The sequence below is a fragment of the Anser brachyrhynchus genome, assembly GCF_964034855.1.
Source record: "Anser brachyrhynchus genome assembly, chromosome: 2".
Taxonomy (NCBI): domain Eukaryota; kingdom Metazoa; phylum Chordata; class Aves; order Anseriformes; family Anatidae; genus Anser; species Anser brachyrhynchus.
Genome location: NC_137695.1, coordinates 47264988 through 47288214, shown reverse-complemented (window position 1 = coordinate 47288214; position 23227 = coordinate 47264988). Strand labels below are relative to the sequence as shown.

Below are 23227 nucleotides of genomic sequence, written 5' to 3'. Positions count from 1 at the left end.
GATCTGAGATGTTACTGAAGCACAGAAGAAGCTAACGGGAGCGGGGAAGACCAGCAGCTGCACAAAGTGAAAGGGGAAATGAAAGCTAGACCCCATCTGCTAGCATAAACCCAAAATTCCTGCAGACAGTGCCAATGTCAGCTGCCTTTGAAGACAAAATAGGTTCGTTGCAGGGCAGAACCCACACCCATCTGATTTCGGCAATCTTGCCTTGAACTCTGAGGTTGAAAGTGAGGATCGGAACATGCGTGTTGTCGAAATTGGCCTTTTGCAAAACCCTACGGGTCTAGAAATATGACTATCCCTGATGAATACACACCCTGCCTCTACTGACCCTCCAGCACATACCTACATACATTTTTCTTTCAGGAGCAAAGCGTTACTGACATCAGCCCCTTCCTGTTTGCAAAAATCTGTAGTTTTCGCTGTAAGACTACCATGTCAAGACAATTTAAGCTGTCTTCAACCAAGCATGGAATGATGTATATAGCAGGTTGGGACTGGATTAGAAAACTACTGTCATTGACTGCAGATTAAGTGGATTACTCTGTTGCTACAAACAACTGGAAAAGAGTCACATTTGTTCAGATTGCACGTATTATTGGTGGTGTTATCGTGTGGGCATTCCGTGCAGACTTTGCCTCATCCCATCCCGGTCCTAAACAAGAGTGTCTTTCACCCTCTAGGATGAAAGAAGTGCAGAATAAAAGCAACGCTGAAAGGTGAATTGGAGTTTTCGAGCTTTTTCAATAGAGAACCATTCGATTGCCAGCACAGTGTCTGGCTCTGAATGGTGAGTGATACTCCAGCTATTGCAAATGCTGCCAGCTCCGATGTTCGTACAGATGTCCTGCGAGATTAGAAGAGTGCACTGAACCCTCCGTGCCCTGTGATGCCAGTCATGCTCTCAAGCAGGGACATCTAATTTACACCTGCAAGCAAGCCGTGACATGCTCGAAGGGTGGGATCTGCTAACTCAGCACCCGACTGGCAGCGACATTTCAGCACCAAATGAAATAGGTCCTCCTAAAGCAAATACCCAGCTGCCTGAACTGATGGAGAAAAATTGGTGCCTTCAAAGGCTTCCACTGGGAGATCTTGTTTAGGGAGAGCCTACGTTCAGAGGTGCCAACCTCGCAGCCTGAACCCTACAGTGGTCAAAACATGCTTGGCATGGGCTGCTGCCACGCAGGGAGGCAGCTGGGGTCTGAGGCTGCTCCCACAGCTCGGCCACTCCTTCACTTTTGGGTACTTGGCATGCTTGTGTCTCCCTCTGCCTCTTGTCACTGTGCCCTTGTCAACATCCACATGTGCCATCAGTTGTCCCCTCGATGGGTTGGGCTCTTCTTTCCCCCTTTAGTCAGCCTGAGGACCAGGGAGGCGATGGGGTGGCAAAGGAGGCTCCACCACCTCCTGGGCAGAGACCCCCACCAGCCACATACAGCTCCTGATACACCACGTTTCTTGCTCCACCTGGACCCAGCTCTGTCTCCTCTTTCCCACTCGCTTTCTTCTCCAGCCTCCACCTGACCCCACAGGGAAGGGACCTTGGGCTTTTCTGCAGGTAGGAATGCTGGATGTTAGCCCATAGCTTCATGTACTTCTGTCCCGTACCCCATGACAGAACTCCCATTAACCTCAAGGAATGTCGGACTGGTACTAATGGGGAACTCCGATTTCTTAAGGAGGAAATGGCTGTGGGCTGCCTCCTAAAGCTAGCCCTAGGGTTGCAGTCCCGGTAACCTGGATTTCAGGGCATAGGTGCATTCTTGTTACTCATCTAATCCATGATTTTGCTGTTTGTCAGTGAAGGGTCTGTCCACTTGTCATCCGATTGTGCAAATTCACCTTCCATGTGAGTCGGGATTTAAGTTTCGCTGTTTTTCAGGGTCTGACTATGTGCAGAGGGAGTTGTAGTCATTTTTTTTTTTTTTTTCCCGCAGGAACTTCCTTTCTCTAACACCACCCCTTGGCAGTGGACCTGCTGACACCTCAGAGCCAGACACTGATAAAAAGGGCAGCCGTCTTCCTCCTGCATGCTCAGAGGCGAGTGGCAGAGGCTACTCGGGAGCTCAGCAGCCACCGGCATCGCAGACACCTCGGGTCACAGCACCAGCAAGCACCATGACTGGTGAGTTTTGCGACAATGCACGGCAGCTTTGCAGCTTGGCAGGTCTCCTGTGGTGAGGATGGGACCTCGAGCAGAGCCAGGGAGACCCATCCCTCTGACTGCCATGCATGGGACCTGGGGAAAAAAGTTTGGGTGCCGCTAGGGAAGTGCTGCTTTTGGTCGTGGTTTTGACGACTCGGTGAAGCCAGCTGAAAAACGCAACCCAATGTTCAGCGCTTTTCAACAACCTGTAGAAATCTGGCTCTGGCGGTGATAATAGTGAAGAAATGTGGGTTTAAAAATCTTGTTGCATCAAGCTGGAGGGAATTTCTTTATTTCAGGCTACTGAAATATGTAGATTACTGCTCTTTAGTGCTGGCTGACAGCATCTGTCAGAAGTTTCAGAGTAAATGAGAGGGGATTCATTTGAAATTTCACCCTGTCCTGTGGCTTGCACTATTGTCAGAAGATCTTGCACTGACCTCGAGAGCTGCCTGAGCTCCTGCAGCAGCTGCTGAGCCACCACCACCACAGCCTGCGGTCCTGGGGCCACCCCAACCCCAGGGTGCCCACAAATCTCGGGCTCTGGGGCATAGCCGGGCAGCTGGGAGGGAGGGAGGGAGGCTGCGGGTGTCCTGATGCTGCTCCCAGCCCCTCTGCTTCACACCTCCGCCCCCTGGGTGTGGATGAGCTGAAATTTCCCAGGCAGTCTCAGCTAGCAGCATCTTCGCTCTGGGATGAGTGTTCGCCTGGAGGTTGGGCAAGGATGGGAAGTACACGCAGGTGTCCAAAGTTTGCTGTCTCGTGCAGCCAGACCCTGCACTTCCTGCTCCACTTCCCTCCTGAGCAGCCCTTACTCCCACTGAAGCCAGGCTGGCTATAAACACCCTGCCCCAGAACATTAATTTTTAAACCCCGTTACTGTGACCTACGGATATGGCGTTTGGGGCTGTAACAATGAGGCTGTCGGTCAGGTCGTGATGCCTCTATGAGGGATAAATCATGAAACTAGGAGAAAAAAATATAAATATATAATATAAATATATATTAGAGCACCTATCTGCTATAAACCACTAATTCCCGTGCTCACAGCTGGGGTGCCTGCAGGCAGCAGGGAAAGCAGCCCAAGACAGAGATGCCCAGGGAAGGCAGGTGGTGGCGAAGCCTGCTGGGACGCGGAGAGGGAATGCTGCCACCCAGCTCCGTGGCATTCATCAGCATGGAAAACCAAGCCAGCCGGATCGTAGGGCATTGTATGTTTTCTCAGGAATAAGCGTGGCACAATTGGCACGCGGCCCTGGGCAGGCACAGCTCCCCCGTGGTGCTCTGAGCTGTCAGGGTGTGCTTCAAAAAATAATTAAAAAAAAAAATTCTATGCACATTTTTCTCTCTGCATCCTCAACATCAATGATATATAAAAAAAAAAAAAAAAAAAAAAAGAGAGATGAAAATATGGTCCCTAAGTTAGGAAAGCCAAAATGATGGATTCCTTGAGCAGCAGGAGGCTGTGTTTGGCTCTTACCTTCTGTCCTAGCATCTCAGCCGGGCTCCAAGGCAAGGGCTCACCAGAGCTTTAGAAAGGAGCAGGAGCAAGCAGCTCTGGTTCTGAGGATCAGTTAATTCTGAGGAAAAGCCACTTCTACTTCACCAAAGGGGCTGGCCAATTCCTGCTGAAATTTTTGGCATCCTCCACGCCCCATCGTGCAAAGTGAGCCCGAGACTGGCATTTGGCATGGAGCAAGCAAACAAAAAGTACTCCAAAAGGCAGTCAGCGAGTGAAAGGTGATGGCTAATTTTAAGTCTACTTACTGTACTTCTGATAATTTTTTCACGTTTAAGATAAATATGGTTTATAAAGTAAACATGAGGGAATACAGAGAGGCAGGAACATGGTGTGGACCACTGCACGGTACGTTCGGTTTGCTCAGAGCTGTAGTCACCATGCAGCACAAGTCAGAGCTATTGCAGCCTTGGTTGCAGCCTTGGCTTCAGCCTCAAGCCCAGCCTGTGGTGGACCCAGCCCCTCCCGCAGCCTCTCTCCCACGACACTGTCTGTGCAGCTGCCACCAGCAGATCCCAGCATCCCCGACGTTAGGGCTGGCTCTTGGTGATGCTCACCTTGGCGCAGCTGCTGGGTGCCGTGTAAAACTGTCAAGCCGTTTTGTGACCTAATCCCTTAAGCCATTATACCTTTGACTGCTTTATTCCTAAGTTATCACAAACCTTTTCAAATTTCCTGACTCTCCCACATCTGTGTCTGAATCACTTGTGAGCCTAGTGCTTGTTTAACACTGCTACTCCCTGATGTTTACACAGTATTTAGTCTCTAAGGAGGCTTCATGGGCAGAGACAAGACAAGGTTTGACACTTCCAAAGATTTGTAGCCACGTCCTGGCATGCTCTGACTTTTCCTGCCACACCTGGGCAGCCTCCCAAAGCCTGGCACAGGAACCCCCAGGTCCCCACCTTGATGGAGAGCAGAGGTCTCTCTTTGTTCCTGCATGGAGAAACCAAGTCGCTGGGGAAAAAAATCCTTGCAAAGGTTCATGTGCACAGACTGCCCTTAGAGGTTGATTAATGACATCTGTTATATCATCTGGGACTAGTTTTTGAGGGGAAATATGAAGAACCAGCCTCAGTGTCCTGAGCCCCATCTCCCAGGTCTTAGGCATCCCCGAGACATGGGCAGCTCAGCAGTCGGGGGGGGCCACATTTGGTTCACTTCCAGCTTGGCTGCGTGCGCTACATCCTGCCAGGAGCAATTACAGCTGCTGTTAATCATTATCTGATAATCATGACGGATGCATTCAACACCAATATAAGGCGAGTCTTTGACTCGGAGGTAAAATCACAGCAGCTGGGATTAATTTTTAAGCTGCCCTGTGCTATCGGGGGCCACTTGGGAGCACCACCTTTGACTGTTGTTAAATCTCCTCCTCCTCTCACTGCTACTCCTGCTGCTGCTATTGCTGCTGTTAGATACCTGCAGTAACAAAGACCCATTTGTAGCACTCCAGGAGCTGCCCCTCCTCATGCTCAGCACGGCATGGGCACACAGCAAACAGGTGTTGGTGTCACCACGAGCGGAGCAGCTGGGCTGGTGGGGGAAAGCAAGAGGGGTCCTGGACCATGGGCTTTGCCCATGGGGACACTGTGGGGGTCAGGACATTTGGGGGGCTGCACTACGGGGGTGATCCAGGAGCATAACAGCAGCTGCAGGGAAGGGATGCGGGTGTGCTGTCCCCGCTCTGTTTCCCAGGACCATTGCAAAAACAAGAGTTTCGGTGTTGCAACAAAATTGGCAGGCATGGCATCTTCCTGGACAGCAGGAGCTGGCTCCCAGGGGTTGGCATCTCTTTGGGGACAGGGCTGTGTAGGGTGTTGCCTAGTGTCAAGGGAAGCGACGTGAGGAAAATGCATTGCTGCGTGTAGAGTGCCTGGGGCATCATTCCCTTTGGCATCTGCTCCACAGCTGCAAAAACAAAACAAAACAAAAGAAAAAAAAAAAACAATAAAAAGGTGTTTCTATGTCAAGGCCAAGTTTGCTTTCTGGTAAAGCAGCTGCTCTGTGTTGCAGGAGGGTGGTTCTGGTCACTGCCAGCACAATTCCCTGGTCCCCCATGCCTGGATCATGAGGTGGGATGCTCCAGACCCAGGGGCAGAAGCGAGGGTGGCATCTCTTTTTGCTCTTGTGCCATCTGCTTCATGCAGTGGTCCCCTGATGAGCAGCCTAGCAGGATCGCCATGCACCCAGATGTTTTCATGACCCACACAGCTGTGATAGGAAGAAAACTGCCTGTGCTGACCAGTTTACCAACAAACCCCCCATTTCTTCTTTCTTTCTCCCTCTCTGCACACGGTCTTCCAGCGAGCGACCTGAAGGTCACCAAGGTTGACTTCCTCAAGAGCCAGAACTCGGTCCAGCACCACACGGATGCGTACGAAACGACAAGCCTGGTGGTGCGCCGAGGACAGCCTTTCCTGCTGCAGCTCACCCTCAGCAGGGAGCTGCGGTCCACTGACAAGCTGGCACTGCATTTCAGCATAGGTAAGCGTGGCACAAAACAGGAGCGCCCCGGGCACCGCTCAGTCCCTGCAAACCCATGCAACGTGTCATGTTTTCTTCCAGGGGAGAGGCCGATGAAGCCCCTGGGGACCCTGATGTCGCTGAACCCCAGGAGCACGAGGGATCTCAGTGGGTGGCACATCACCATCGCCAAGTCCAGCGGCACGGAGGTAGGGCATGTGGCGGCACCGGGAGCGACTGAGCAAGCCCCCAGAGCCCCCATCCTATTTTCCTTCTGCCCCGTGGTTTTTGACGGGCAGCAGCTTTGCCCCATTTAATTCCCAGCCCTCCTGCTGGGCATGCAGGATGCGCCCCATCCCCGCGGTGCTGCACCAGTGCCATCACGGAGGGTTGGTCATGTCCTGTCTCCTTGTCACCTCCCCAGTGCCTGCTGTCCGTCACCAGCGCGGCTGATGCCCCAGTGGGAAAATACGGCCTGTCTGTAAAGACTGGATCTAACACTCACAAGCCTGAAAACAACACTGTCTACCTTTTGTTCAACCCCTGGTGTGAAGGTAAGGAAGGCAGTCCAGCAACCGGGGTTATAATTACTGCTGCATGGGACTGTCCCTGGGGGAGCTTCTCCTCTTCCTCTTCCCATGTGCATCCCTTCTTCCCCCTAAAATGTTGCAAGCAGCATCCCCATGGAGCAAGAGCCATGAGCCAGCTCCTTGCTGGGGAGCCCTCAGAGCTTAAAATAAAAAGTAGTCTTAGAGGAAACCCTTCAATGATAGGCAGAAAAGCATGAGTACTGCGCAGGCATCAAATGCTGTGAGCACTACAGACCGCCAGCTCCCACCACCACTTCACTTTCCAGGAAAATCTTCCTATAGCAGGTGTGAAAAGTCGACTAATATCTACACTTTTTTTTGTCAAGCTGATATCGTCTTCCTGTCCGATGAGGCTGAGAGAAATGAGTATGTGCTCAACGATACGGGTTACATCTATGTTGGGTCTGCATACGACATACACGGTAGACCCTGGAATTTTGGGCAGGTAAGGCACAGCCGTCCCCTTGGCCTTATTACCCCTATTCACTCTTTCTCTGTTTGGCATTTGTTTAAATGAATCCATAAACAGTTAAGCCCATGAGCAGCTCAAAGCACTTGAGTAATCCCCCTAGTTTCACTGGAAAAGCTCACCTGCTTAGAGTAATCTTTCTACTCAAGTATTTTCCCCAGCCCCGGCCTGAGAACAGAGCTTAGCAGCACATTTGTAAGCAGATTGGCAGATGCCTGGCAAAGGCTATGGAGACTGAGAACGGAGCATTTCTGGCCAAAAGGTTCCCCTAAGGTATCCTTTCTGCTCTGGCAGTTGCAGAGTGCAGCAAAAGTCCTCACAATGATGCCTTTTCCACAAAGGGTGCCAAAGGGCTGTTCCTACCCTTATATTTATTCTGCCATGAAGCAAAGAGAATTGACACTGATATTCTGCCAGGCTTCAGTGTGTAGGATATCTGACATCTCTATGAGCTCAACCTAAGGGAGCCTTAACAGCAATTGCTAATTAGGAATCTTTTACTATAATCATTTGCATTTAGGTACTCTTTTTTTTCCCCCCAGTCTATTTCGTACCTATGCCAATGGACTGAATATCTGTATCTGTCTTGAATTTTCAATATTCAAATGAGTAATGTCCAAGGCTTCAGGGAGATGACGTAGGTGACTTAGGACTACTCACAGGAGTAAAGAGTTGCTGGGTCAGGTTCCACCTGTGCTTGCAAGACACACGGCACAGGCCTTTTTCTCCCATGGTGGGTTTTCATTTAAGCCCTTCTTTGGAGAGAACAGCTTTGTGAAGCCCCACAGGCTTCAGAAGTAGGTTCATTCAATATCATAAAGGAAGTTCAGAAGTTGAGTCTAGTCAATTTCCTCCAAGTACCTAGACAGACTTCATGTTGACTGAGCAAATTCTGTTTCAGAGCCATATGCAAAAATGCCTCCATTTTCTTTCCAAAACAGTTTGAGGAATCCATCCTGGATGCCTGCATGTACCTGCTGGACAAAAGTAAACTGAAGATGAGCAGTAGAAGGGATCCTGTGATTGTGTCCAGAGCCATGTCTGCTTTGGTACGGTTCTCTCAGAGAAGTGATTTGCCCCTCCCGCTTTCGCTCCTCTTTCTTGCTCGCTTTTATTTCCCTGGGGATTTGAACACCATTTCAGGACGAATCCAAAACTGCAAGCAAAGAGCCAGAGGCATTTTGGGTGGAGGGAAGAGGCAAGCGAAATACATCTCCCCATCTCTAAAGCTTGCAGCTGCCCTGGCGGTTGTCCTTCCCCAGCTAACACTGTGTTTTGGGGGGCAACTTCTCTCTGTGGTGGGATCCTTCTGGGAACCCCAAGCAGCAGTGCCTCTCTGGATATCCAGAGGTCTGGATATCTGGAAACTGGAGGGTTTCCAAGCAGGGAAGCCCCCAGCTGGTGTCAGCAGCCTTGTTGGGGAAACGTGGAACAGGCACGGACCCTGAGGTTAAACCTCATTTGGCCTCATCCCTGAATCTGTCTCCTCTGCATGTGTGTGGCCATAGGTGAATGCCAATGATGAAAACGGTGTCCTGCTGGGGAACTGGTCAGGGAAGTATGAAAATGGGACCTCTCCCATGGCATGGATCGGGAGCGTTGCCATTTTGCAGCAGTATTACAAAACGAAGAAGCCAGTTGGTTTCGGTCAATGCTGGGTCTTCTCAGGAGTCCTCACTACAGGTAAAGGGTGAACTGTGTCTCTGTCTGATATCCTAATTACTGCGCTAGTGACCCAAATTACCACAACCCCAGGCTCCAGAGGTGGTGGGGAAACCTCTGCATGCTCTTGGTCCTGGCGTTTTCATGAAGTGGTTGAGACATCTGTCACGTAAGGAGGGAGCTGGGATTGCTCAGCCTGGTGTGGAGAAGGCTTGATCCATGGGTACAAATACCTCACGGGAGGGAGTAAAGACATCAGAGCCCTACTCTTCCTAGTGGTGCCCAGTGCCAGGACAAGAGGCGATGGGCACAAAATGGAGGACAGGAGGCTCCCTCTGAACACCAGGCAGCACCTCTGTGCTGTGTGGGTTGTGGGGCACTGGTGCAGGTTGGGGATCCCTCCTTGAGGATATTCAGAAGCCACCTGGATGTGGTCCTGGCCTACCCGTTCCAGGTAGCCCTGCTTGAGTGGAGGCTTGGATGAGGTGATTTTGTGACCCTCTGGTTTGTCTGTCCCTGTCACAGTCATGCGCTGCCTGGGGATCCCAGCCCGGAGTGTGAGCAACTTCAACTCGGCGCATGACACGGACGAGAACCTGAGAGTTGACGTCTACCTGAATGAAAAGGGAGAGAAGCTGAAATGGATGTCCGTCGACTCCATCTGGTATGGACAAAGAGGGTCAACCCTTCCTAGCCCCCCGTGTGGCGCTGCCCCACAGCGCTGCGCTTCCCAGCCCCGGTAGCCTTTCCTCTGACTGCTGCCCTACTGCTTCGGGTTTGTTACTGGGGAGAGAGAGAAAGCTCACAGGGTTTCATAGGGCTACACTCAAATCCCCATTAAACCTGCCCCCTGGAAGGATTAAGCCGAGGAGATCACAACTCCTGCCTATAACGGTGCACTCCTCTTCTTTGCAACCCGAACTCTTGCAGGAACTTCCATGTGTGGAACGACGTCTGGATGAAGCGGAGGGACTTGCCTTCAGGGTTTGATGGCTGGCAGGCAATCGATTCAACCCCTCAGGAGCAAAGCCAAGGTAGGATTGGCCTAGAAAGGCTCTTCAGCAACTCCTGAGGGAGCCGGTGACGTTTTGTGTGGAAATTGTGGTCCCCAGTCAGCAAAGCACATGCTGCCCCTGCACGTCTTCCCACACCCAGCCGGTGACACCCTAAAGCTGGTGGTCCCACTCCTGCTGTCTCAGCCCAGGAAGGGGGGAATGGTTTTTCCTGGCAGGCAGAAAACCAGCCCAGTAGGATACTGTGGGGATGTGCATGTGTAAATACATATGTTTTCATGCTGACAAAACGTTTTTGAGGGCCTCACATTCTGGGTGCATCTAAAGATGGTGTGGCCATGGGTGCATTGAAATTGAGTGGGCTTGAGTGAGTTTGGGCACCTGCGAAAATCAGCCAGTACCTAGGGCCGGGAAGGGCCCAGCCTTGGCAAAAGCACCTCAGATGATTTAAGTGGGGGAAAACACATAAAAGCTCTTACCAGACCTTGTTCCTATATCAAAAAAAATACCAAAGGGCTATTGTAGGGGGGTTTGGGCTTTATAACCAAATTGGAGGAGTATTTACTATTAAAATGGGTGCATAACCCTGCTCGGGGTGGTGGAATAAAATTTTGAGGCTCTGCTCGTGTTTGGCAAGGCAAATGGTGTTGAATGTGATTTTTAGGTATTTTCCAGTGCGGCCCATGCCCACTGAAGGCTATCCGAGATGGGGACGTGTATTTGCCCTACGACAGCAAGTTTGTGTATGCGGAAGTGAACGCCGACAAAGTCTATTGGCGTGTGACGGAGGAGAATGGCAGGAACAAGTACATCAAGCTGAACGTGGAGAGCCAGAGCATCGGCGCCAACATCAGCACAAAAGCCGTGGGGCAGAACCGTCGGGAAGACATCACCCGGCAGTACAAGTTCCCTGAAGGTGACTGCCCCCATCCTCCAAAGCAGTGCCGAGGAGGTCCCCGGCTGCGTGGGTCACCCCACAATGCGTGTCTTCTGCTGTGCCAAACCCACCCCATCAGGGCTGGAGAGCCAGGGAGGCAGCTCTGCTCCCAGGCATCTTCATAGCTGCAGTGACATCTATAGGCTGCTCACTGGGGACAGGAGCGAGCAAGCCTGCAGGCTGCGGGAGAGAGGGGCTGAGTGACAAACCTAGTGGTCTGACACACTGCAGCTTCTTTCTTTCCTTTTTTCCTTTCCATTCCCCACAACATATTGAAAAAATGATGATGATAACTCCCTCCCCATGGTTCTCCCTGCCTCAGATCCAGCCGTGCTGTTCTGGACTATTAAACCCTTCCCAGTGAGGAGTGGGAACGTCTCAGGCTAGAAAATTTAAGCAGCATCCAGCCTCTAAAAGTGCCTCCTTCAGGAAATTTTTCCAGCTGCTCACTGGTCCAAAATGCTACCAGTGGTGACATAAACAAAGAGGGTGTCCTGAGCTGAGGCTGGAGGCGGTTGGTGCCCTGAAAGCCTCCCTGCTCAGCAGCAGAAACGTGAATAAAGGGAAGGGAAGGTGGTTCTGGCTGAGGGTACTGGGATACAGCTCTCAAACAGCTTTTTCCTTCACCCAGGCAGCTCAGAGGAAAGGGCATCCATGCAGAGAGCGATCTCCTTCCTACAACCTTCAGGGTTGGTACCTCGTGCAGGCTTCGGTGCGATTCGTCCCATGTCCGTGAGCTTAGACGACGTGGATGGCAGGGCTATGGTCCAAAATGAGGTGGTCCCCAAGAGCGGGGTCGAGCTTGCGATAACCAATGAAAAACCTTTGTATCCTGGTGAGCCGATTGAAGTGGTCATCACAGTGAAGAGCACTGCTGCCGGGAGCTGGACCGTTGCTCTTGCTGGCTCCTGCCAGCTGCAGTCCTACACTGGGAAAGTCGATGTCAACCTTGGATATATCAAGGAGACCGTCAAGCTGGAAGGCAAATCCGGTAGGCATGGGAATTGTGATATGTTTTATAGGTTATTTAACGTGACAGTCTGGGATTTCACTCAAGCCAATGCATAACTACAGGTCAGCGCATGGCTCAGCTGCACAAAGAGCAGAAATTGCCTGCCTGTCACCTGCCTCTCTTGCAGCTGCATTTGGGAGTCTTAGTTACAAACTGTGATCCCATTGCAGAAGGGATCAAAACTCAAAGGCTCTGCGATGGTTAGAAACCATCAGTGCGGTCAGACAGACATCTGCACTGCGCAGGTGAGGCGTGCACCACTGCAGTCCTCACTGCCTGAGCATCAAGCAGCAGAGACCCCAGAACAGGATTTAGACAGCTGAACATCTCAGCCTTTTTTAAAATTATTTTTTAAATTTTAATTCCTTGGTCATGCTGCTGTAATGTCAATGAGCTGACTGTGACGCTTGTGAGTGGCATTTCCTGAATTCTTTACCCAAGCAAACTCCAGCTGAAGGGCTGCTTGCCCGCCTAGTCCCCCCGGGGGTGTTTGCTGCTTGTTGCGTACCTTGGAGCAACCTGGGTTGCATTGCTGATCCCCAGCAGTGTGACTGCAATGTGCCAAAGAAGACACTAACGAGTGATGAATAATTAACAACACTTGCTCATTCCAAGCATGAGTCACCCTTGAAAAAAATATATATAAAAATCTTTGCTGCTGGTGCTTTCTGAGCGAGCCTGAGCCAGCACTTGCTTTGGGGGAGATGGGGAGTGCAGGGCATCACTTGCTGGCCACATGGCCAGAAGCAGGGTGGCCTCAGGAAATGTGCCTCGTCCCGTGTCCCACCAGGCACTGCCACCAGTGCCAACTCTGCCATGGGTTCCTGGGTGCCATAGAAAGTGATAAAGTCGTGTTCTCCCTCCTGCAGAGGTGCGCGTCCCTCTGAAGATCGCGCCCGATGCATACATGAAGGCGCTGGCTGCAGCGGAAGACGAAGAGCACGTCCACGTCACCGCCATTGCAGAGATCGAGGGGACACCTGAGAAGCTCACCAAGGAGGCGGCGCTGAGCTTCGAGTACCCCCCCATCCAGGTCCAGGTGAGGCGGCACCCCCCCAGGCTCGGCTGGGATTAGGGTCTCAGCTCTGCTGGCATCCCGGGCAAAAGTCCCGAAACTGCAGGGAAAATGTGATGAAACTAGGCAGCAGGAAGGGTGAGCGGGGCTGCCCTGTGCATGGTGGTGCTGCAAGGAGGCATTGACCTTGACCCCGATGCAGACTGGTCTCCTGGGGCTGCACCAGCTCCATTGCACGGGTGCTCCAAAATCAAGGGGGTTGTACAAAAAACCCTGCCTTGGCAGAGTGAACCAGCAGCATCTCCAGCGTCCTTAACATCTCTCTTTCCTCCTATGTCAGATGCCAGAAACAGCAAAGCTGAACAAGGACTTCACCTGCGCCTTCATCTTCAAGAACAAGCTGAATGTGCCCCTGGACAACTGCAAGCTGATGGTGGAGGGCTTGGGCATATTTAAGATGGCAACATTTGAGGAAGGGTAAGGAGAGGTTTCGAGCAGTCCTGAGCCCCATGCAGCTGATGAGCATGGCAGAATGCCCTTTCCTGCTTATCTTTAAATTCTCCTTGACGAAACAGTTAGTTAGGGACTGCATGCAATGCAACCCTTCAAAGCCACGTCCAAATGGTACCAGGGGCTCGCAGCCTGGGGGAGGTCTCTGTAGAGTGCCAGGGCCACCAGCCAGTGCTGCTGTGCCAAGCCCCACTCGCTGCACTTTGGTCATGGGAGAAGGAGCATACCCATGCTAAACACAGATAGTGGCTTTTTCTTTAAGAGAAACCATGAGAAATTTGCTAATGAGACCCGTGATGTGCAAGCAGCTCATGCTGGGACTGTTTTCCTTTCTCCTTAGGGATGTACAGCCTGGTAGGATCATTAAGTCTGAAGTAATCTGCACTCCGACGAGAGCAGGAGAGAAGAAGATTGTGGCCAAGCTGACCTCAAACCAGGTCAAAGGGATTTCGGTGGAGAAGGCCATCACCATCACCCACTAGGAGCAGTGCCTCAGTCGGGACAGAAGAGGACCCTAGATGCGCCACAGCTGCGCTCTGCTGCCGCCGCTTGCCTCCTTGATTGCGGGATAGCGCTTGATGAGCAAAGAGCAAAAATCCCATTAAGTGAATGGAATTACGCTGAAATAAAGGGCATAGCTGCTTTGATTGCAGCTCACTGTGATTCAATAAAGATCATTGAAATCAACGTGTTGATTGTGTGGCCGATATTTGTGCTGGAGTAGGGGGTGTTTTGCAGCTGCTGTGGGCCCACCAGGCTGCCCAGACCCCACTGCACAAGGGCTCAAGAAACATTTTAAGCAATTCTCCCCTGGGCCATGCTTCTCCTACCCCCCCCCCCCCAGCAAATGCTTCAGACAGCAAAAGGAGGAAACCTGGCAGAGTCTTCCCCAAATACCATTTTTCATACATCTTCCTCCCCTCCCACCCACTTCCATCTCCTTTTTTTGGGGAGAGGTGGGGAAGAATTGGCACCGGGACATTTTTGGAAGAAGTGCCATTTCCAACACCATTACCAGAGCTCTGGTAAAAGCATATTGCCTCTGCTTCTCCCCTCCCACCCCAAATGCTGCTGGGTACTGGAGGGCAGCGTACTTCTGGAGTGCTTCCAGCCACAGTGTGGGGAAGGCGAGAGCAGCTGTGCACAGCTGGAGCTGCGCACATCCCCCAGTCTCAGAGCTCAGATAAGGGGGGGTTCAGTATTTCTGTGAAAAAAGAGCAAACTGAGCCATGCAGTAGCAGAGGCTTATTATTTATGCATTTTAAAAAGCAAATGCTTGAGCCTTAGGGCTGCACAGCAGGAAAAAGAAAGGGTGATGATGCCAGGCTGCCCACTCATGGTGGGTGCAGCAAAGGGGGTGCTGCTAGTGGCGAGAGCACGGCACGGGACCCGGTCATCCCCATCCCGTCTTGCAACGAGATGAAATATTTTCTGCATTAAGACCTAATCTTTCCCTAGGGCCTCTCATCTCTCTGCTTTGAAATTTCCTCATTTAGCCAAGAAAACAAGTCGGCTGTTGACTAGCAAGCAGCCAAAGCAAAGCAGCGGGCAGCCCCCCTACTTTGTACCCAAGGGCAGTGCCCGGCTGTGAGGACATGCCAGGATCCGGCCCCACGGAAAGGCACAATCCAGGACCCCAACGTGAACCCCAGGAAAAAAAGATAGGAGGAAAAAGGTTAAAAATAATAATTACAAAAAAGGCTTTGTTCATGTCCTTGGATTTCAAAGATTTGGGGAGCAACAGCAGCAATGCAGCCCCCAGCCCCACTGCCCACATTGTCCCCTCTGTCCCCCCCAGGGCCACCCCAGGCATGGTGCAGGTGGGACCGGGAGCAGAGCATAGGGAAGGGAGGAGCATACGGGTGGAAGTGTTAATTCTTTAATAATAAGTACACTTAGCCACCAGAGGCATAAAACAGGAGTTACAATTACCAAAATACATATATTTCCAAGAGGTGTAAGTGCTCAACTTGCATAGAAAAACCTGCTGTGGAAGACACCGGAGTAGAGGAACACTTCCCACAGCTGCCACGATCCTGTCCCACCACGGAGGAAAACCTCACCCAGGAGCAGCAGCAGGAGCCCCAGCCCAGGAAGGTGCCCTCACTGCGGTGCCTTCACCGGGGGAGCATCCTCGAGGGCCCCCGGCCTTCCCCGGGGCAGCTGCCGCACACAGGGCTGGAGGCGAAGGCACCACGGCACGGGGGGGCAACAGGCACACAAAGGGAAGGGGAGGGGAACCAGGGCTTTGGTTTCAATTTCACGGAAATCACATTTGGTCTCAAGCTGGTGGGTGGTAATTAAAGTATGAGATTTGTGGCAGAGCCAGCAATAAAGGACGTTTCTCCAACTCCCGAAGGCTTCTGCCACTTCCAACTCTTGTCACGCTGTATCGAGGCAGGGCAGGAGGTATAGTGAGGATGTGAAGGAAATACGCTGGGTTCCTGATGTGTTTCCAGCTCCTGCCCCTTGGCTGGGGTGAAAATGTGGGAGTGTGTAGGGGTAGGAGGGGGGCAGCCTCACCCCTCACTTCACGCTGCTTTCCAGTTTCAGTTATTAAAAAATAAGGAAAAACAAAACAAAACAAGGAAATGCCAGCACCTGAGGAGCAATGCAGGAGGTGGGACACAATAAGGTGCACCAGCTCGGAGAGCAAAGGCCGAAACACACCACCTCAACCCGCGTCCACCCAAAGCAACGAGAGCAGCACCCGAGGAGCATCACCAAAACATGGCACAAGGCACTTCTTCCCAAACTGAGGCCCTCACGAGCTCGCCCTGATGCAAGCTTCACCCTGGCATTTCAGGCCATCCAAGAACAATTTTCCAGACCGTGCCCGAGAGGCGAAGCACGCGGCTCAGCCGAGGCATCAGGCACATCTGCAGAGCGTCTCCTAAGGGGGCCGGCAGCCAGCACCGCTCCCGCTCGGTGAACGAGGGCCACGACTGCTCCTGGCCCAGCTCCAGCCGCCTGGAAAACACCACCAAGAGCAGCCCACCCCAGCAGTCACACCGTGGACGTAGCCATCAAATTACCTCCAAGTTCTCTGCTTCTCACGCTGCCGGCGCTGGTTTCCAGCCACGACCTCGGTTCTCCTGCAGGACCCCGTAGCACCATTCCCACCCTATGGATTGGGCAGCAGGGGCAGAGAAGCTCACAGGGAGCAGACAGAGGCTGAGCAGCAAGCCAAAATTAGGAAATATGAGCTAGTCTTAGTGTCCTCCTTAAACGTCTCTATTTCTCCCTATCGGAAATCCCTTACAGATCTGTGTATGTCCCTGATGTCCATTTAATGCTCTTGCTTGTTAATATCTACTCTTTTTTTTTTTCCTGGTTTTCAGCCAAACTGTACTCCTTACAGTCACCAGACTCTGTTTGTTACCACATTTTCATCCCCAAAGCTCCTTTATCACTGTCATGAAAAAAATAAAATAAAATCTTGCACAAATTCCACCTGGTATTGCTTCAATAAATAATAGAAACCTAACCTAAGTCTCCCACAATTCCTCCCCGACTCCTTTATCTTTCTCTCTAGAGGAAGCAATTATCTTTGCTCCACGTTATGGGGAGGGGGGCTCGAAGCCAAGCACAACCTGTGGTGGAAACCCAGGAGCACATCTCCCTGGTACCCTGCAAAATTCACTGATAATTAAGGTGAGGAAGATGACATGAAGAAGAAAACAAAACAACAACAGACGGAAAAAATATTCTAAATATAAAGCTGCTGTAACTGACGACCAGAGTGGTCCCTGCATGCTCTTCCTGTGACCACTGCCACCTGCAGCAGCATCCTCCTTGGGCGACACGTGGTCCTTCTCTGTGCTCACACCATTCACCAGGAGCTGGCTGCAAACTTAGCTTAAGGAGCCCCTGATTAGCAGCAAACACTGACGGGACAATGTTAGAGGAAGGATTAAGAGGCAATGTTTGTTCCCAGCTCCCCCCGGCTACCCAGAGAAGGAAAAAGAGGTGTAAGCAGAGCAAGCCCAATGGAGCGGCGGGGTGCGGATGCCTCCCTCTCTTTGAGTGCAGGAACAGCCCCGGTGTTCCTAGATCCTGGCATCCCACCTCTGCCAGGAGCTGAGCTCCGGCCTCCTTCACAGTCCAGAGCTGGCATCCACGGGCTGAGCTCAAAAGGAGGTGTTTTTAGCAAAACCTTCAGAGCTGGGCTAACGCGGCCGTCACGCCACGCTTATCGCGCAGCCTCCGAAGGGCTGTAAGGACACAAGGGCACACAGACCCCTCCTGGCTGCTCCTTCTGGGACCACGCTGGCAGCTTTCCTTAGAGGCCACGTCAGAAATGCTCAATACAGCAGGCGACACGGGTCAGGAGAGGAGCTTATGAATCTCACCATTATAAAGCTTTGGCTGGAGATTTGCACTGCTTCTGCTAGTGCCGTACCTGGCTCCCCGATAAATACTCCTGAATTATTTTCTGCACCAAAAGTACATTAAAAACAAACAAACCAACCAAAAACCCACCCTACCTCTCTCCAGCGCAAGTAGCTACTAAAACAAAAGAACCTGAAACCGTCCCTTGACACTTCTGAGGACGCTTTGCTTATTCATGTAACACCTGGACGGCGACGTCTCGAGCCAGGAACTGCTCGATTTCTTCTTGGGTCATGATCGCGGATGCGGGGGCTGCTGCCACCGCCCCAGCCGGCGGCGGGCTCTTGCAGTCCAGGTTCGAGAAAGGACTGAGCCACGCCAAGGAGAAAGCACCGCCGAAGGCCGCTCTCATCCCCTCCCAGCCGCTGATCCTCTCCCAGGTGGGCTTCTGGTTTTTAAGACGCTCAATACCCTGCAAGAAGAGAAAAGTTTAAGGTTGTTTCATGTTCTAAGCAAGTATTTGGGCAACAACCACTGCACAGGGTGTTCACGGTCCAGCTAACAAGACAGACATCCTGATCTACTGCTGGTTTCAGCCTTGTATTTAACAACGAAACCCTTAAACACCACCCAGTTCATGGACAATCTGAGTCCCAGTGAATTATTTGGGTATACGTTGGCATTAGTTTTTATGGTGAAAAGATGGCTTCTAAAACTACTCCTTTTTCATACTTGGATATCTTCTCCCAGTGTTTTTTGAATCCCTTCAGCAAGTAACAAAGTACAACTGCAACGTGAAATTCTACCTTGTTTGTTTGGTTTTTTTTTCTCCAGGAGTTCAGATACAGGCAAAATAGTACGGCTTTTTCCAGTCACCAGGAATTTACCACAGCCAGATCTAGGCTTGGCCCCTGAAGCTGACATGACAACAAGCTTACTTTGCACTGATTAAGAGCGAATATTTAGGAACACAACTTCCATTTAGCAAACTGTCCAAGGCAAATCGCAGTGCAAGGCTGGGATGCGAGGAAACCTACATCGATGTCAAAGCAGGACTGGCAATTTTGTCTTTCCTAAGGAGCTTTGGGCAGCCAGCTCCAACTCCTCCTCTCTCCAAGAGCATCACTAGAGTACACGTTTTGACCAGGTCCATCTTATTTTGTGGCCAACATTTTATTTCTGGTAGTCTTCTCCATGTAGAACTAAGGAACTCGTAATGGTTGTTTTTAAGGCTACCCCAGGTGAAGCAGGGCCCACATTTTTACACCGATATTCTCCATCACGCAAGAGAGGAGTCAGCTTTACAGGCGAGCGTGATATGATGCAGGTGACAACGTAGAAACTCTGCCCTTCGAGAAGCAAGGGTACTGGATCAAGGCTTTGAGAAATTCAAGGAAAAATGAGCACGTTGAGTTAAAACCATTTAAACCACCATTTTAGAATAAATGGATGAAAACCACACGTGTTCTAGTTCTGCAGGTTGTCTCTAAGTACCCACAAATCATTTCAAAAACTTTGCAGGGCGAAAAAAACAACTACATGCAATATCCCAGCAACACCACAACTGGGCTCACAGCAAGCCCTGTAAATAACACGACATTTTAATAAAGCAGCAGCTTGGTTTTGCAATAACATTGAGTGTGCAGGAGCTGGCCCAGGAGAAAAAGCGCCATAAACAGAGAAATTAAATGCAAAGCTTTTGCAAACGTTACTTGTGCCGCATTTCCCCTGCTGACTTTGGAGCAGGGAGGAAGAGTCGATCACTGCTTAAGCAAAGGAAGAGCTTTGGTCCTCAGCTGCTCCTTGGCAAGCCAGAGGGGCTGCTAATGTGTTTGAAACAAACCACGGCTGCAGCGCTTGCTGTGTGAGCTTCTGGAGAGAAGGAAAATGAGCAGCACAGGGCAGGAGGAGGAGCAGACTCCAGGCATTCGAGCTCTTCCCCAGCAGCCCAAGCTTTAATCCTGCCTTCAGTCACACATGTGTAATCCGGTTCGATCCATGTTGCCATCTAAATTGGGAATAAGCATCTTCAAGGCTTCTTGGCAGCAGCCAAAAAAAAAAAAAAAACAAAAAAACAACCACCATAATTCGCCCACTCTGGCTAGCATCTGCTAATCGAGGCGGTAAACAGGGTCAGCCCGAGGCTGCACTAATGCCACCTTAGGGAGCAGGTAATCGGAGCAGCTAGGGGCGTACTTTCTCTCTCCTTGCCCAACCTCGCTAATCCCTTTAGGGCACACATTCAAAATGAGCAAAACTTGTAAAAATCCTTCCTGTTCCCATCCTGGCTGCCCGCCCCACAGGCAGTAGGGTGTGAGGAAGGTTACGGGAAGGGAGGGAAAGATAAAGAAAGGTTTCCAAGATATCCAAGTTTAATTTGCGATGTGCAAGCACAGATAGAGACTGGCGGGAAAAAAAATCATAATCAGTAACTTATTGCTTTACCTGCAACATTGTGTAATTTACCTTAAAAAAAATAATCAGGAGTCACCAAAATTGTAACCTGGTTTTAGCTTTAAAAATAAGATTTAAAGGGGAAGGAAGGAAGGAATGCACGACAGTTGAAGACCTGACCGCTTGTCAGCGGGAGCAGCGGTGTGCAGGACAGCTCGCACGTGTTACAAGAAACGCGTTAGGTTCCTTTAATACACTTGTAACATCCAGAAGGGAAGCAGAAACAGAACCGGCAAACATTGCAACCATTCATCAATTACGGGTGAGATACAGGAGGTGTTGCTCAATATCTGAGAGCATGATCAAGGCAGGCTTTCCTGGCAGTCCCTCCTGGCCCTCTGCAACAGCGGGCACAGGAGCTCCCTGCATCCACTTCTGCTTGCAGCACCCACAAACTTTCAGAAAAAAAAAAAAGAAAAAAAAAGAAAACCATGGCCATGATTTAGGAAATGCCAGTTTGGGAAAGAAACTGCCACAACCTGCGCAACGTTGTTCTCATAGGACATAGGATCAGTTAAGCAGCTTATTTGTACTCTGGGATTTCTCCAACTTCCAGCTTTGCCTGCCGTAATGAACAGGCAAAGTCACGTCTCCCGCAGAAGTGCTCTGCCTCTCATCAAGTCTGTCCTCCAATTTCTCTTGGCCATGCTACAGCAGAACCAGCACCCGAAATCAGGTAGTCCTGTCCAAGAAAATACAAGCCAGGAAGTCTGCCTTTCTCATGTTGATACTGACCCCCAGTTAGTACCATTCAAACTGCATCAAATCACACCGCCAAATCATACAGTGCAAGTAAAACAGAAGACCCCAGTCACTGGGATACACACAACAGGCATCAGAGGACACTTCTGCAAGCTGTGATGATGCCTCACTGAAAATTAAGTTTGTCTGAAAATATCAACGCTGTATCATACAACACTTTGCATTAAACACTTTGCATTTGCTTGAAACAATGAGTAATTACATTTTTTCCACAGCAATCTCAACGTCAGAACACAACCAGTCTTCCTCCAAAATACATAGTAAAGAAGGGTAAATATAACAAAGCTGGAATGTATCAACACAATTTTAAAGCAATGAACCACACAGTGAGACGCATTAGTTTCTCACCTATCTAGGTGACTAAAGCCAAAAGCAAAAGTTCAGAAAGCCAATACAGATTTCCCCAAAGTTTAAAGCGAAGAAAGAAAATAAGAACAGCAAACGTTTTTTTTTGGAAAAGTTTTATTGCATTTGTTTTCCATATGGAAGCATTGACAGATTGAAAAGATGCAGCATTCACATTACTTCCAAAATGAGACATCCACTAAATTTCTCCTTCCCTGATTTCCCTCCCTTCCCCCATGGCTTTGAAGCAGTCTAAACAGGTCATCTTTCAAAAATATGATTTTATTTAAACCAAGGAAAGAAAAGATTCCTTGGAATTCATGGACACAGCCGATTTGCATTTTTCCTTTGTTTGCAATATTCTGATGAGCCTATGGGAGTCACGATCCAAAAATATAATAAAATTCCTACCTGAACACAAGATGCCTGTTGCAGCTATAAATGGCTTAGCTTTACCCGTTTCTGGAATGCCTTCTGTCCCTCCCACTTTCATCACCACACGGTTCATAACAGTATGCATGCTCCTTACCATCAACATTTCCCAATTTAAAGTGCATACGCGTATGTGTGTGTATTTGCACACATACACATGTATGCATTAATATGAGAAAAAGATTTACAAAGCTCTAAGACCAGGGCAATGCTAAGAATATAGGCTCAATCGCCCTGGTATACCTACGCATCCTGTCAATATTAGTCTTTATAATAATCTGTCTGCCTCTGAGCATTCACAGCAGTTTTTCACGTTAACACTGTTTAGCAGGCATTGCTCTAACAACTCATTTACCAAGACAAACACACACAAACAAGATGATCCTGCTACTCTAAACACTTGAAAATTCGATCTCTTTCTTTCTTTCCTGCAAATATAAGGCATTTAAAAAAATCCAAACAATCTTCTTAATCTGCCACAGTTACCCTAAGACGGCAACAATTTCCTGTGCACAAGGGAGGGAACAGACAAAATAATGCCAGAAAGATGGAACCAATTCCGAGGCTGGAAGGAAAAAGGGGGGGGAAGTGGTCTTGGCAATATTTGTTTGAAATACTTCAACTGTGTGTGATCACCAGGTCAACTGGCTCTCTTGCTGTGTCGTGTTCTTGTCTCGCACCTTTTGATAAAGTGAAGTGTCTACTTCCCAGTTCAAGTTCACTTATGAAAGAGCGACGCGCTCCTTCAGGAAGTCCAAAGGTGTCTGTGTAGGACTGTTGGCACTCGTATGTCTTCCACAGAGCTCATCACAGTCAGGAGACAGCATGAGAATCTATTCAGAAGAGGTGGGTCACAACAGAGAAAGAGGATCCCCTCCACATTAGTTATGCCATACAGAAAGCAGAGAGAAACAAAGGCCAGTAAAGTTAACAAGATTAAAGAAATAAAAAAAAAAAAGAAATGAGAAAAATAAAAAGAAAAAGCAACAGCAGCAGTTTCAGCCAGAGATATAGAATGATCTAAAATTGTGGAATACAGGGCTTTTTTTTCTCTGCAATTATCAGCCATTCAATAGACATAAAAAAAAGTTCGTTTTGCTTTTTCTTTTAAACATTCATGGAAAATTTATAACAGTAGTGCTGTAATATGTTTCTATCTTAGTGGAAATGCTGGTCAGGAATTCCTCAGACCACATACTGGTACGGGTCTGCTTTTCCTTGGTCTGGTGTTGCGAATGGGCTAAGCCATGCTATAGAGAACGGATGGCCAAATACTGCTTTCATGTTCATCCATTTTGTTTTTTTAGCCCATCTTCTCTCTTCCTTTTTCAACTGTTCTATTCCCTGAAAACAGAAATATCACATTTTCAGTCAAACGCTCAGCTTTTGTAGTTCTGGATTTGTGGAAAGCTCTACTCTCAATTACCCCTTATCCAAAGGATGGAGTAAGAAAATAAAATTGCTTTTATAGAGCCTCTCCCTTTCTTCTCATCGTTTTATACTCTAAAAAAAAAATATTTCTTGGAAATAGAATTGCTTTAATTTTGTTCAGGTCTG

The 23227-nt window shown here is 49.7% G+C and overlaps 2 protein-coding genes across 10 annotated transcripts in view; one reads left to right on the top strand and one right to left on the bottom strand.

The window, feature by feature from the left end:
• Positions 1–1972: 1972 nt before the first annotated feature.
• Positions 1973–14032, top strand: TGM4 (transglutaminase 4). 2 transcript variants are annotated; one of them, XM_080583532.1, is made up of 14 exons: positions 1973–2131; positions 5979–6158; positions 6240–6346; positions 6562–6691; positions 7054–7172; positions 8138–8245; positions 8705–8879; positions 9384–9522; positions 9789–9892; positions 10536–10787; positions 11440–11799; positions 12690–12859; positions 13176–13312; positions 13686–14032. In XM_080583532.1, exons 1-14 carry the CDS (start codon positions 2125–2127, stop codon positions 13825–13827), a joined length of 2130 nt encoding a protein of 709 aa, XP_080439658.1. In that variant the 5' UTR covers positions 1973–2124; the 3' UTR covers positions 13828–14032. The 2 variants fall into 2 exon arrangements, with proteins under 2 accessions (XP_080439658.1, XP_080439657.1); XM_080583531.1 differs by lacking the exon at positions 1973–2131 and adding an exon at positions 3554–5175.
• Positions 14033–15208: 1176 nt separating this feature from the next.
• The window catches only part of ZDHHC3 (zDHHC palmitoyltransferase 3), a 32788-nt gene continuing 24769 nt past the window's right edge, over positions 15209–23227 (bottom strand). For 6 of the 8 annotated variants that reach the window (XM_080583536.1, XM_080583533.1, XM_080583538.1 and 3 more), the window contains one exon: positions 15209–18149. In XM_080583536.1, the coding sequence (XP_080439662.1) occupies positions 17907–18149 (243 nt within the window). In that variant the 3' untranslated portion in view covers positions 15209–17906. Of the gene's footprint in view, positions 18150–21502; positions 23015–23227 lie in introns of those variants that run through there. The other 2 variants (XM_080583539.1, XM_080583540.1) reach the window with 2 other exon arrangements.

Bases quoted from the DNA above. Each gene is read 5' to 3' on its own strand.
- TGM4 (XM_080583531.1), top strand. The intron at 6,159-6,239 runs GTAAGCGTGGCA...GTTTTCTTCCAG, and splicing joins GGCACTGCATTTCAGCATAG to GGGAGAGGCCGATGAAGCCC. The intron at 10,788-11,439 runs GTGACTGCCCCC...TCCTTCACCCAG, and splicing joins GCAGTACAAGTTCCCTGAAG to GCAGCTCAGAGGAAAGGGCA.